The sequence below is a fragment of the Pterocles gutturalis genome, unplaced genomic scaffold, assembly GCF_000699245.1.
Source record: "Pterocles gutturalis isolate BGI_N339 unplaced genomic scaffold, ASM69924v1 scaffold2175, whole genome shotgun sequence".
NCBI lineage: Eukaryota > Metazoa > Chordata > Aves > Pterocliformes > Pteroclidae > Pterocles > Pterocles gutturalis.
Window position 1 is genome coordinate 1,204 of NW_010143047.1, and position 14,307 is coordinate 15,510.

The 14,307-nt window shown below is 39.3% G+C and overlaps 1 protein-coding gene across 1 annotated transcript in view; it reads left to right on the forward strand.

The window, feature by feature from the left end:
- Nucleotides 1-615: 615 nt before the first annotated feature.
- The window catches only part of ZNF608 (zinc finger protein 608), an 80,882-nt gene continuing 67,190 nt past the window's right edge, over nucleotides 616-14,307 (forward strand). The window contains exon 1 of the mRNA XM_010084562.1: nucleotides 616-1,503. Coding sequence (XP_010082864.1) covers nucleotides 616-1,503 — 888 coding nt within the window. The remainder of the gene's footprint in view (nucleotides 1,504-14,307) is intronic.

Here is a 14,307-nt window from a genome sequence, read left to right on the forward strand (position 1 = left end):
ATAGGAGAGTCACAAAACTTCAAGGGTCTGGTTTAAAGCCACAAAATCAATGGAATGCAGTGAAGAGTGAATCTGTGTCCTTCATTTTCTCCCTTTTGTGCCTAGGTGGTGGTCCAAGGGGTTAGATTACAACATGTGCTCCAACAGCTAGGCACCACTTCTAAGACTGTATTTCCTGAGCTTTGTGGATTTAAATAATGTAGTTAATTTTTCTTCTTTTTTTGTGGACATGACTTTTTAAGAGAGACTGTGGATGTTGGTATACAACTAAGTTAAAGATGCTAACTATGAAAGCATCACAGCCATTGCCTGTGGTTTAACAAAGTTCAGAAAAAAATGTGACAATGGTATATGGTTTGCCCCCTCCCCCCCCCACCCCTGCCCCCTTTTTATTAGCCATATTATATTCTGGTAACACCCAGACAAGACGTGTTTGACTTTTTCCCTCCTCACAGGACAAGGTGGACGTGGACTGCTGCTTGTGAACCTAGACGCACCTGGGGGAGAAAGACAAGAAGAGTTGAACTCAAGAGAGCCCAACGGAGATAAACGAATGTCCCCCCATCTCCAAAGGAAAGTTCATTGGTTTTTTACTCTAGAGATCTCATCTTCAGGATGTCATTGAACACTTCCACTGCAGGAAAAGGTGTGGATCCAAACACGGTTGACACTTACGACAGTGGCGATGACTGGGAAATTGGTGTTGGGAATTTAATAATCGATTTGGACGCCGATTTGGAGAAGGACAGACAGAAATTTGAGATGAATAATTCTACTAATGCCACCAGCAGCAGCAACACCAGCTCCAAGGATTGTGGGGGTCTGGCTTCCAGTGGGGCTAATGCTACCTCAGCCTTAGCTGATGGCCTAAAATTTGCTTCTGTTCAACCCTCTGCTCCCCAGGGGAATTCCTCTCACAAAGAGACTAGCAAATCAAAAGTGAAAAGGAGTAAAACTTCTAAGGATGCTAATAAATCTCTGCCTTCTGCTGCCTTGTATGGGATTCCTGAGATCAGCAGTGCTGGCAAGAGGCAGGAAGTCCAAGGGCGCCCTGGAGAGGCAACTGGCATTAATTCAGCACTGGGTCAAAGTGTGAACAGCAACCCAAACGGCAATAATAACAACACCAGCAGCAACACCACCATTACCTCTTGTGGTAAAAACAAAGAGGAAAAACCAGGTAAAGCCCTGGGCAGCAGAGTCTCCAAGCGGGATAAGGATGCGGGAAAATCGAGGAAGGACAAGCAACATGAGTTGCAGCAGGGCCACCCCAACGGCAGTGGGGGTGGCAGCAGCCAGGCTCTCCCTGGGCACATCTATGGCTTTGGGGCCAAGGGAGGCAGTGGTGGAAGCAGCAGCCCCTTCCACTGCACCTCCTCTGCCGTGGGGGAGGTGAGCAAAAGTACCCCGGATTCAGGGTTAATGGGGAACTCTATTTTAGTAAAGAAGGAAGACGAGGAGGAGGAGAGCCACAGGCGAATCAAGAAATTGAAAACAGAAAAGGTAGGACAAAGCTCCTCTCCACCTCTTCTGTGTCTCCCTGTGTCTATAATAAACATTCCAGAACTGTGTGTTTGGCTCCTGTGTCCTCTCTGCTGTATATTTGTGATATGCATCTGTTCTTCCTCCTCTGAAAAACAAACAAACAAAAAATCCCAAGACCTCTAACCCAGACAGAAGACACCATGTTTTGAGTGTGCTACTCTTCCTTATGATTTCCTCTCCTTGTGCTCAGTCCTGGTGAATGTTTCTGTTTTGTCTGTTCCTGTTGATGGCACTCACCCAGAAGGAGAAATCCCGAAATGGCCTTGGCTGAGCTGTCCCCAGTTTTTGCAGAGAGCAGCAGCATTGGTACCAGTGGGATGGCACGTGTTTGCAGGCTGGAGTTCTGTGTGTTTGCCCAGGGGGGTATGTAGCTCAGGCTCCAGGAGCAACATGTCTTGTATGTGCTGACACTTTTCCAGAACAGCAGTGGGCATTCACAGGCATTCCTCTCACAGAGTCTAAAGGGACCCCCTCTCCCTTCTCTGACCTGCTGTCTGGAGTTGAGATTGTGTTTTTGGAGGTGAAAACTTGAGGCATCATCGGCAGAGACCTGGGCTCTGCTGCTTTGCTTTGTGGAGAGGCAGGATGTTTATTGTGTTAGGGTCTCCCGTGGTACAGCAGCCCACAGGCCCCAGAAGCTGGTGTGCAGGATGGGAGGAAGGAGGCAACAGACAGGCGGTGCCTCTCCTCTTCCTGGAAGGAGGAGGTTGGGAGGAGGGGAATGCACCTTGTGCTGAGATGCCTGTGTGCAAAACAGCTTTTGGAACAGAGGGGAGCAGTTTGTTTCCTGTCTGGGGGAGCTTTTCCTATCTGAGCCCCGCTGGCTCTTGGATGTGAACTATTTGTTTGTTGAGTGATTGAAATGTATGAAAGACATCAGATGGGGGTGTGTGTTTTTCTTCCTTTCTATTATGTTATGAAGGATATATTCCTACGTTTTCTGTAGGAATCGATGGCCACGACTCTATTCTTCCGGAAGGGTGGAGGAGAGCTTGGCTTTTGTTAACCACTGGTTCAAGGAGGTTCTGGTGTCGGCGGAAATTGTTCTGTCTGTAAGCCAGAAGGCGTCTTCTGGGGAACCTGGGGGCAAGGGAAGCATTGGCCCAGGATTACGAGTCAAATGAATTCTACAGGTTGTTAAACAAAGATAACCTGGTCTGCCTGGAAAATAAAGCAAACCAACACCCTCCCCCCAGATGAACAATGTCAGGGTATTAGATCGTGACTTTATTGTTAGCTGTTGGTCTTAAATTACCTGCTTTTACAACTTCCCTGACTGAATGTTCAGCGATGGGAAAACTTTTGGATCGGTGTTAACTGTATGGTCTGCGAGTGTCTGTGAGGGATGAAGGTCTCAGGAACAAGTTATGTCTTTTTGTGACCTGTTACTGCCTTTTTTTTGTATTTTGGACATGTTGAAGGTTGGTGATAAATTTAAATCGGCTGGAAGATTAGATTTGGGTGTTCATGACGTCAGATGCTTGGTAAAACTGGAAGATAATTTCAAGGGCTTCTGTTCAAGGCAAGGAACAAATTAAATTTCATATTGTATGCATATTATTCCTTTTAAGATAGTGTATCTACAGATGAATTTGAATGAGCCTTGTGACCTTTTCTAAATGCAGATGAGAAAACTAGATTGCTGTAATTCATGTGTGTATCTTTGCACTTTAATTTATGAAACCTCTGTTGGTGGTGGAAAGGTGTCCTAAAATCTCATGGTCTCTTTTATTAACTTAGTACAGTAGGCATTTACTTCTGTTGTCAATAGTCTTCAAATTGCAGTTCTCTAATCTGTTTTAACTATCTAGATAAATTGCCCTAATCCGGTCCTCACAATGGCTGTGGTTAAAGAGTCAGAGCCATTTGATTGGATTCAGTGGCTGCCTGGAATGTGGGAGGTACTGCCCTTTTGCAACCCCCTTAGCCTTTTAATCTCTCAGCCAAATGTTCACATTCAACAATTTTGTTTAGCTGGCAATCTGAACATTTCAGTATCTCAAAGACTGCTGTCATGGCAACAGAGATTAGAGGGTGGTGTGGTTTTTCCCGTTTTGTGTTCTTTTCACTCTCTAGTCACACAGGAAATTCTGTGAAGAATCCATATACGTGCAAGTAATTTTACGTGCGAGGTAAACTGGATGGCATGCAAATTCAGAGCAAACGCGTATGGAGTGGTTTAGAGCCAGCGGTATGCTCCGCGCTGTAGTTGTTGGTCCAGGAGGAGGTTCAGAGCTTGCATTTCCAGTAACAGCCGCTGCTGTTGGCACACAACCGACTTCAGTATAGGCTTCGCACATTAGAGTCGTGCAGTGTTGGCCATTGTCTGTCACAATGGTGTGCTTGCTTGCTGTCTTAAGTAACATCCCTTAGTGTTTCTCTTCCCAAAGAAGGTTCCCTCCTAGACATACAATAATAATAAGGCTCGTTGCTGACAATGGTTGCAACCTTAAGCCCAGCCTGTGGTGCTATTAGTGAAGCTTAAGTGTTTTATGTTTGTTGTTCTGACTTTTTTACCAAGTGTTTAATAATCGTTTGAAAGATTTTTTTTTTTTGTAAGGTTTTTAGGTTCGTTAAGTGGTTGTGCTCTAACTCTTCATACACTAGAACATACACGCTCTACTTGCACAAAACACCTTGTATCTGCAGATAAATATAGAATTTTCAAGCCTGCATGATAAAATCAATTTCCAGTTATCTTCATGTTGTGAAAGACATGTCTCATGTATTTGGATGTTTCCTCTTAGATACAAATGAGTTCGTGCCTGCTGATTCAAAATATAGAGGTTTTTGTATGTGGTGTGGAATATAGTATTGGATTTGTTTACTATTTGTGAAAAGCTTGGAGCAGATTCCCAGGAGCTGTAGTCACTGTTTAGCTTTCACAGCATGCTTCAATGTCTATTTTTGGTCTATTTGTTCTGTTTCCTTGCTGCAGAAAGTCATGTAAAACATGATAAATTGGATCTTATGAAGTCTAATTAAATCAATGACTGTGTTCTGCTGGCTCGTTTATGAAAAAACCACAAGTATGTTGTAAAAGTCGCCACTCCCCTAATATGTGGATAAAGTCAAAGTATGCTGTAATTCTAAGATGTTTGAGCTATATTTGTGCAGCCCATTTTGTGGTTAAGCCTCCAGTGACATGTCTGAATAAGTAGCTTTGACAGGTAGGCTAACCACTCCTAAGATTTTTGACGTTAAAACCTGTCTCCATTTTCTATTTCTCATCCATACCGTTTTTAGCACAGTTATTGACTGTCAGCATGAACTCTTCACCTGTTTTAGCTAATTTCTTGTATTTTTAATTAAGTAATTGTATTTTAACAGCTGTTAACATTGAAGAGTATTGAGTATCTACAGGAAATTGCTTTGTGTGTGTTGCAGGTGATTTTGGGATTTGGTCACAATCTAATCTGAGATACGGGAAAATTGTATTTGGCATGTGAAAATCAGTCTGTTTACGTGAAAGTAATACAGAAGGTACAAAGCTATAATCAGAGGTGTCTAGTTGCAGTTTTTAAATGAATCAGTCTAGTGGTATTCCAGGATTGATTTTTTTCTCTTGTATTAGCTTATTGCTTCTCATTAATTTCACATCTGAAAGTTTTCTTCAGCAAATTAACGTGTTGGCTGGTATTGTTTGTTTTATCTTCACTTTTTTTTTTTTTTTTTTTTAATAGAGGGATTGAGGGTGTTTTACACTTGGTCAGGAAACTCTGTGTGCATTTTACCTATTGATGTGAATCATTTAAGTACATGCTTTGATTAATGATGTTATGGAGATATGCTTTTCATGTACTTTTCTCCCTGGCCTTGGGTGTAGTTTATTCACTGTGAAATAAAAGGGCAGGGAGGTCACTTGCTGTAATTAAAGAACAAAGTCTATTGTTGTTTGACAGCAAACTGTTTTGAAAGCTACATAAGGGATTTAGCTGTTAAAAACATTGATAACTATGGGTGTCTAACAATAAGCACAGCTCAAGGTTCTTAAAGTTCTGTAGTGCTGTCTAGTAGTGTGGCGGTGCTTTTTGAGTTGGGTGAAGAGGTGTTGGCCTTTGGCCGAGGAAAGCTTTCCGTGTGAACCTGCTGACCTCTGCCAATATGTATGACCAGATCTGCTGTTGAATTCCTGTGCACAGCAAGCTAGTATAGCACAATGGAGGCTGGTCTAGAACATTTATAAAATAAAGTAGGGAAGCTGATAACCTTAATTGGAACTACTGGAAAAGTATTTCACTTTGGGCATTAGTAATTTTACAATTTTAATAACTTCATAAATACCCTGTAAAAAAGAAAGGATTGATTGTCCAGATGTCATGAGGTTAACCATATTCTCCATGTTAAAGGGCTTTGCTGCAAGACTGTTTTAATTACAGCTATATAAAGACTTGTTTTTCCAAAGTAGCATTTTATAGTCCAATAAATGAAATGCATGATAAAAGTGCTAAGGAAAATCTCCCGTAACCATAGAGGTGTTCAATAACCAGATTCAAGTAACATGGAAAGTACCATCTGTTCCTAGTTATCAACATAAAACCAGGAACTGAATAGCTGAGATTTGCACATATTTTTTCGACTCTCTTTCTTTTTTATTATTATTATAATCATTATTTTAAAAAGCTCACCTGGCACTTTATAGAAGCTTTCTGAAATGCAATAATACAGGAGAGACTGTGAAAACACGTGTTCGTACATACAGTTAACCAGTTCCACTTTCATTTAAAGATATTTCCAGAAGCTCAGTCATTGAAGAATTTGTAATAGTGAATCACCTCCTGCAGGCAAACACAATAAGGGTCAGTTCTTCAAAGGTTTTACTATTTAGGTAGAACGTGAATTATTCAGTCAATTTTTCTCTAAGAGGTAAAAGGAAGGGGGGGAAAAAAAAGCCTCTCAAAGGATAACTTTAGCAAGCTCTTATCAGTCACCTAATTGCATATGATAAAACCATTGACTAAAATTTTCCATGAAGAGACTTTTCTGCTCTTCAGACAAGGGTTCTAGAATTGTTGATAGGGGGAAAATTACTCTTTTAAAGATAACTTAAGTCCTGAACTGTTAGGCGATGAGATTCTTGGCCGCAGCCTATGAGCCCTGGATAAAACACCATCCAGCCTTTGTTTGAGGTCTTTTACTGAAGCTAATGACTGGTCTTGTGCCGGCCTGAGATAAATGACATTATCTCTGAGTGGTCTGACAGGAAACAGACATGTTAATAGTGAAGCTGCGGGGAGGGTCTGCTACAGCTCTGACAAAAGAGTAAAGCTTGGACCCCTGGTTGTGATCATTAACACATAATGCATTCCAGCTTCTCCTACCAGGGCCTTGATAATTGGAAAGCTATTTTATTGACAACAACGTAAATCTTAAATCTGAAATGTGCAGTTTTTCCTGTATGCTAAAACTCCTGCTTTTCTGGGGTTTTTTTGTGGTGTTTTGGGGTTTTTTGTGTGGGTTTTTTTTTTTTTTTTATTTTTCTAAGAAATGAATGGTGTAGGTTTTAAACTATCATTCTTAGGCTCTGTAGAACTGAGTTTGTGGGAGATTTCTGTGGCCTACTTTCTGTTAATTGGACCCATCCTTTGCCTGTTGAGTGCAGGTTCCCCTTTATTTGCTCTGGGTTATCCATGCAATTTGCATTTGTAAAAGTAGGCTATGTGCTCTCACTTCTGTGAGAGCTGGCCTTGTCCTGTTCTTGCTTTATAAAACAGGTGTATTCAAAAAAGCCCCAACAATCCACAACAGTGAAAATAATGTTCCTTTGAAGACTGTTGAGAGTGTGTGGCAGGGTGGAACATTGTGGTACCCAATATAAATTGAAAATTTGTCATTGTACAGGAGTATGCACATCTGCTGTATCTCCCAGGTACCCCTTGGCTGCGCATGCCAGAAAACCCACCAGCATGTTCTGTACCTGCTGGCCTGATGAGTGGTGGTCTCAGCACCTTGTGTGTACTTTCTAAATGTGCTGTAGTTCCCATGGTCAGTAACTGGGTCTCAGAACACTTGCCTACGTCCTGCTGACTACCCAGCCATCTCAAGACTGTTCCAGTTGAGAGATAGACTGCATGCATCTACTTGTTAAAATCCACTGGACAGGTAGGAGAGCAGGCGTCTGAGATACCCCCAAAAGGTGTCAGGTGTGAGGTTAAGAATGAGCATGAGATTGTATCCTGGCACCCTTTTCTCTCCTCTGAAGCCACTAAGATTACACATGTGCTTAGGAACCACACATGGGATTAAAGTCAACAAATGTAGTCTGTGAAGCAGTAGATGAGAAGGGCTTGCCTTAAGAGAGGGTATAAAGAAATGGAGTTGTGGGACATAAATTTCCTTCACACGTCCAGTATGTCAGCAGTATGTTGACAGTCTATGCATGCTTGTTTACCCCTGGGGCCATGGTCTTGATTGAAATGCTCTTTTTGAAGCATTCTTTCTACTTATTTAGAATAAAAAAGTAAAAAAAAAAACCTGCGTTTTTCTATGTCTTACATAGTGTTACTGGTACATGTGGTGTTTGAGCACATTTTACAAGCATCATCAGGAACATGGTCTCAGAAATACTAACATTTCTGCTATCAGGAACACCACCTTTACTTCTGTTTTGGGTAAAGACATATGTATTTTGGATTTCCATCCCCCGCCCTTGAAAAAAGGTTAGATTACTTCTGCAGCTATATAGGTAGCTTTGTGTCATTCCCACATGTTCAGTATTTCTCAGATATAGTACTCATTTTTTGAATGGCATATCAGCTACATATTCTAGATTTGTTCCATGGTATACAATTGGGATTGCTGAATATAACGAAGTTTTAGAGTCTGCCTTGCTCTGAGCTAAGACTCTTTGTACAGGTGATCCAACAACCAGGTTAGTCTTTATGTAATATGCTTAGTACTGTACAGGCTTTGTATTGTACTTATATGTTTTAATCTGCATGGTGATGTGTCTCTGCATTTCCTGAAAAGCTGGAGAGATTATCTGGCTTCTTATTTGTGCTTTATTTCTTACAACAGAAATACATCCGCCCATGAGTCCTCAGATAGGGTCACACCTGTGGATCTGTGGATACAGTGACTTCAGTTGAAGGGCTGGCCATAGTTTGCCAAGAACTAGTGTTTGTTTTAGTGTGTTGACATGTCAAACAGCTATTTTTATTTCTTAATAATAATCACAGAAAAAATATACTATAACAGAAAAGATATGGTCTGTGTATAACATTCCCTGTTGGGTGAAAGACAGCAAAATGATATTCCATGAAAACTTCTGATGATGACATAATTACAAAAAGCAAATACATTTTTTAAATGTATGAAAGTTTATTTATATATCTTCTTTATTTTCTTTTCAATTTGGTGAATGTTTTTTCTTCTTCCTTTTTTGCACCAAAGTGTTTCTGCCCAGTGGAGCTCTTTTGTGGTGCAGTGTTTTGCCAAAATGAATAATAATACAAGCTGTATTTTTTTAATTTGCTTAAAAATATGTTTGAAGTGAGGTAATTTGAATAAAGATACCAGTTTTCATAGCAGGACTTGAGAGGTTTTTTTAAAAATGAGATTTTAAATCACAATAATTTTTTTAAATTATTATTACATTCTTGAACTAAAACCATAATTTACTGCAGGCTATGAGTAGCCATTTGGGTAAATAGGAAGATCAGAGTAAGCACTCTCTATTGCATTTTCTCTTAATTCTGGCTAAATGGTCTTGGCAATTGAAACAAAGTCTTTACATTTGAATGAAAAGTTGTAAAACTTTTCAGAGTGACTTCACTGTCAAGAAAGCTCTTTGTAATTTTTTTCCCTTTTTCTGCAAAAGGTGAGAAAAATTCAAGGGATTGGGAATAGGGAGTTTCCTCTGATGCCCCAGTTTGCATTTACATGTACACATACATAGTATATATGCTTATATATAAGACTACTTGATTAAACAACTTGAGCGAGTGCATAGGGTAAGTTGCGTACAATGAAATAGGATTGATGACTGTATATGTAGGCTTTCCAGCTCTAGGGTGGGTATGGTGTTGAATAAATTTTCTGAAATCTTATGCCAATACTGCAAGGGTTGTGATTTAGTGACAGAAGTTTATAATATGTTGGCTTTTCCTGTGAGTTGGCAAATACTGCTAAATCTCAAAATGAAGGGATCAACTTTTCTAGCATCTACTTGGAAGTTCCATTGAGGCTATTCAGATGAAAGCCATTGGGAATGAAATGTGAAGCTCTTTGTTTCAGTAATTTTGAAGTAAAGACATTCTATGTTGAATTGTATGTCCTTTATGATTAATCTTCCCCAACCGTTTTGACATAAGAAAAAATAAATACCAAACATTGAGTTCCCTTATCCTCTCCCATCTTTGTCTCCCAGTGTTTGAGTCTTCCTAGCCTAAATGTTATTCCTGGGCACAAACCTATCTTGGTTGAGGTGTTTCTGTCTCCTGAGAATCTCCACCAAATAACTATTTAAGAAAAACGTCCTCATGGGGACGTTTGAAGCATTTGCCAGTAGTGGCATGTGAATTAAATTTTTGCAGTGAAAAGAGCAAAGTAAAATATATTGATTGTGGTTACTTGGTGTTTTCACAACACTGTTATTCTAGTTGTTGAATTGTCTTGTCATGTTAACCAGGAAGCAGATGGCATTATGCCACAGAAGTGTATTTTTACTTAAAGGAACTTTAGAGGTTTTGATGTGTTTTCTTTTCCTCTTATTTCCCTGATGGCTTCTTTTTATTGAAGAGTAACATGAGGAGAGCTGGTAGCAATTTTATTGCTTTCCCATAGCAGTTTGAAATAATAGCTTGGTCTTTGGTTGCCAGTCAAGTTTCTACAAGTCAGCTTGGTTCTGTTTTTTTATCATGTGGCAGTGGAATATAAAAAGTATATGTTTGTAGTTTGCCCTATGAAACTGTTTTGGGATTTTTTTTGTTTAGTTTTTATTTTTTTTTAAATGCTTCAATTAGCAACGGAAGACTAAGGTCTAATTGGTCCCACTTTCATAAACTCCTAGAGCTCACTTTCTTCATTCTGCTAAAAGAAAGCACCAAATTTGGGCACAGTTTCCCAGGAAATCTGGAGGCACATCGGTCCTCTGTAAGTGTGTGCACTAGACAGTTTGATTTTGCACACATTCAGTCATTTGCATTAGCCATTGAATTAATTCAGGGGGTTTGTTCAAATCCATGCCCTACCACCCCGAAAAATAAATTCACACTGCTGAAATGCTGCCTTTATTGATGATTTTCAGTGATGCTGTCCTGATCTATGGCAGAAATACCTCTGTCATAGGAGTGGTACCGTAGGATTTTATAGTTTTCACTGCTCCCCTCAACCAGTAAGAAGAGTGAAAAGCAACTTGTAATCTCCTTTCTTATAGTGTGTAGGGCCAGACCAAATTATTTTTGGATTTCCTGTCACCTCCTTGGCTGATTTCTGTGGATGGCTTATGTTAAAAGCAACAATAATGTTTGAATTGGAAGGGTTTGGTCTTTGGGTTTTTATTCTTCGTGGAGAACTGTTTATTTGTGTGTGGTTCACCACACTACATGGATAGTACTATCAAATCTGTGCTTTATTATAGGCTTATAGCAGTGAAGTAATGGCAGCAGTTGCATTCACTTTCTTGCCAGTTCTCCTTTTTTGAAGGAGGGGAAATGAAAGTAGATCTGTATCTCTGCAACAAAAGGTAATAGTTAGAAGCAAATACAATTAGGAATGGACCTCATTATGCAGTTGAACTTTGTTTTGCTGCTAGGAGTTTGAAATTTAGTAAATGTTCAGGGAGTTGTTTAGTTAGCTTTCACTGATGATATGGATCTAATATTCCAGGATTATTTATGGATATATTGAACAAATCTGACGTAAAGTTTTACTAGTTAATTTTTGCCCTGGGTCTAACATTAGGTAGCGTATGTTGAATTGTACTGTGGTTCTGGAATTTGAAGGAAAAATACTGCTGTAGTTTGAGAACAATGAAGGTGGTTGTTCCACACCCAGTGTTACTAAAAAAGTAAATTCATATTCTTACCCAATTCAACCAATAGTAAGGTGCAGTGTCATGTAATACTGTTACTAGTAGCTGTATGAGGACAGGATTGTATACATGTATGTGTCTATGTATATCAATATATATACTCATATGTGAGGGAGGTATATATGTATGTACACAAACACACATGAAGAAAGGGCTGCTACTGTTTTACAAATACAGCAACTAAGTTTTGGCTATTAGTCTATATTTACATGTAATGTCCAGATCCTTTAACAATCTTTACTGTGATGCTGCACTGGATGACAAACATGGAAGGAGAAGGCTAGCAGCTGTTTCCATTACAGCATTGGTACATTAGTCTCTACACTTTATTTTCATTTTTGTATTCCCCTCCAACCTTTCCTAGTAACCTTCTGAAAAGGACTTTCTCCTCCTGCCTCTGATTTATCTGTCTGCAGGGTTCTGTGTTATTCTTAGTTTAAAAATATAAAACCTGGGTGGTGTGGTTTTTTTTTTTTTTTTTTTTTTCCCCTCTTAAGAGCTTAATGCTTTGACTCTTGCTCACAGTGAGCAAGGGCTTACAGCCCTTTCTCAGCTCAAGTGAGTAGTTCATTGCATTGTGTCTGTGTAAGCCCTACTTGAGATGAGTACAGGTTACAAAACAAGGCCCAGTATGACAAATTTGATCATTCTTGTAAAAACTTGAGCCACTGTATATTTTTTTGCACAGCGCCTGAATAGTGTTTTTTTCATTCTCATTCTTTCCTTCACCTTCTCTCTGAAAATAATAGTTTCATGGCTGCATGCTGTTACTGCTGAGATATGACTGAAAACTGCATGCAGTACAGTGAAGCACATTCATTTTCATCTAGTACCCGTTTATTGCCTTGAGCACTGTAAATCTGTCAGCTCTTCACGATGCTTTCACCTCTTTCTTCATTTGCTCCAGCTTCTAGTTTGACAATGTTCCCCTGAGGCAGAATTCTAATCTGCTTCCAATTAGTTGCAAAATGTGACTCAAATTTCCACATTATGGCTGCTGTTTTACTTGCACGCACAAATCCAGAAACAAATTAATGCTCTTGAATATTTATTTTTGAGCCTTCAGATTTACTCTGGGAGGAAAAGTTGCCAACTCTTTCCAAACTACTTCCAAGATTTAAATTTTTCCTCAAATGGTAATATTTATTATAGTTTTTAAATGCCTCTTCTTAATTTTTACAAAACCTTTCAGCTGGTCGGTAATTATTGAAGATACATTGCATATGGATACATTTTAGAAATGAACAATACTTATAATTAAAGTTTAAATTTGGTTGCGATAGCTGTGCCAATTCAGGATATGACGCATTTCTTTTCTGCAGGCCTAGCACAACTTCATTTTTTTTAACCTTTAAGTAGTTTTTCAGGATGAACATACTTATCTGCCACCTGCCTGCCTGCCACCTATTATCTGTAACTCCAGAACTTGTTATTTGGTTGGGGGGAGGGAGACAGGGACTCATTTGGTCTTTGGTGAATCTTAATAGGTACAGCTAATTAAAATCTGTTTGTGTATGTCCCTTCCTATGTGTCTGTACTTGTGCGTGCATGCATATACTTGTACATGGGTGTATCGTCAAAATATTTTGTATAAATTGAGTTTTCGGGATTCTCCTGTAGTGTTCATATGCCTATGAACAGTTGCAGTAGGAATATGGCCTTTACTGTTGCATTCATTAGGGAAGGAGTAAAATTTTGAGTGCAAGGTGTGGAAATGTAGAGCAAAACACCACAGAGAGGACTGGTATCTAAACCCAAGTGGGACTCAACTTCAGTCCTTGTTCAGGCAAAACTGGCATCGGAGGGTCCGTGATAATTCTGCTTTATTGCTTGTCCAGCTCAATGCCTTATGTCTATAGTTGCCTGTATGGAGAGACACAGTGTATTTAATTTGAATATAGCAGTAGCTAAATTTACAAGTGCAAATCTTTAGTGGAGCTTAGCACTGTGCAGCTTGGCAGATTGATGTCAGCAGCCATAATAGACTCTAAATAGGCTTTCAGATTTTCATTGAAAGTGTATTGCTGAAGTTGATATTGCTAAGTACCTGTCATTTCTAAATGAGATCTACAACTGTAAATTTAGCTTTTCATTTACAATAATTCACTTATTTGTAGACACATTTCAGAAAATATTTCATTGTCTTCACATCGAGGTGGTAGCCCACTAGCCCCATATTGTATGTATAAACATCTGAATGAAGGCAGACACACACGCTGTGTTTTGGTTCATAGTCCCTGAGAACTTTCTAATAGCAAGAAAAAAATGTAAAAATAGAGATAAAAGAAAATGACCTTGATGTTACTTTTTTTTCTCTTGGGTCATAAGTGACTCTTTAACTGCAGAGATTAAAAGCATAACATGTTATTTATTTCTGTCAAGGTTTCGCTTACTCTTAGTAGACTCCTGTGATTCACAACATCATTTTATAAGGAAACAATATTTGCAAACATTGTGAAATGCTGCAGGCGTGTGACATAATTTTTTTGCAACATCAAAGTCTTTGAGGTTCAGTTCTGTAGCCATGGTGAATTGCAGTACCTGTGATTACTGTTGTGAAAAAACTACACAGTCAATTAAAATTGCAGTGAAATGCATGTATTTGTAAGTTAACAATAACTGACTTAAAGACATACAGAGTATTTAATCAGGCCAGCACATAAAAAAACACCCCCACACATCCACACGTGTATGTACACACACACACACGCTCAACCACACATTATTAA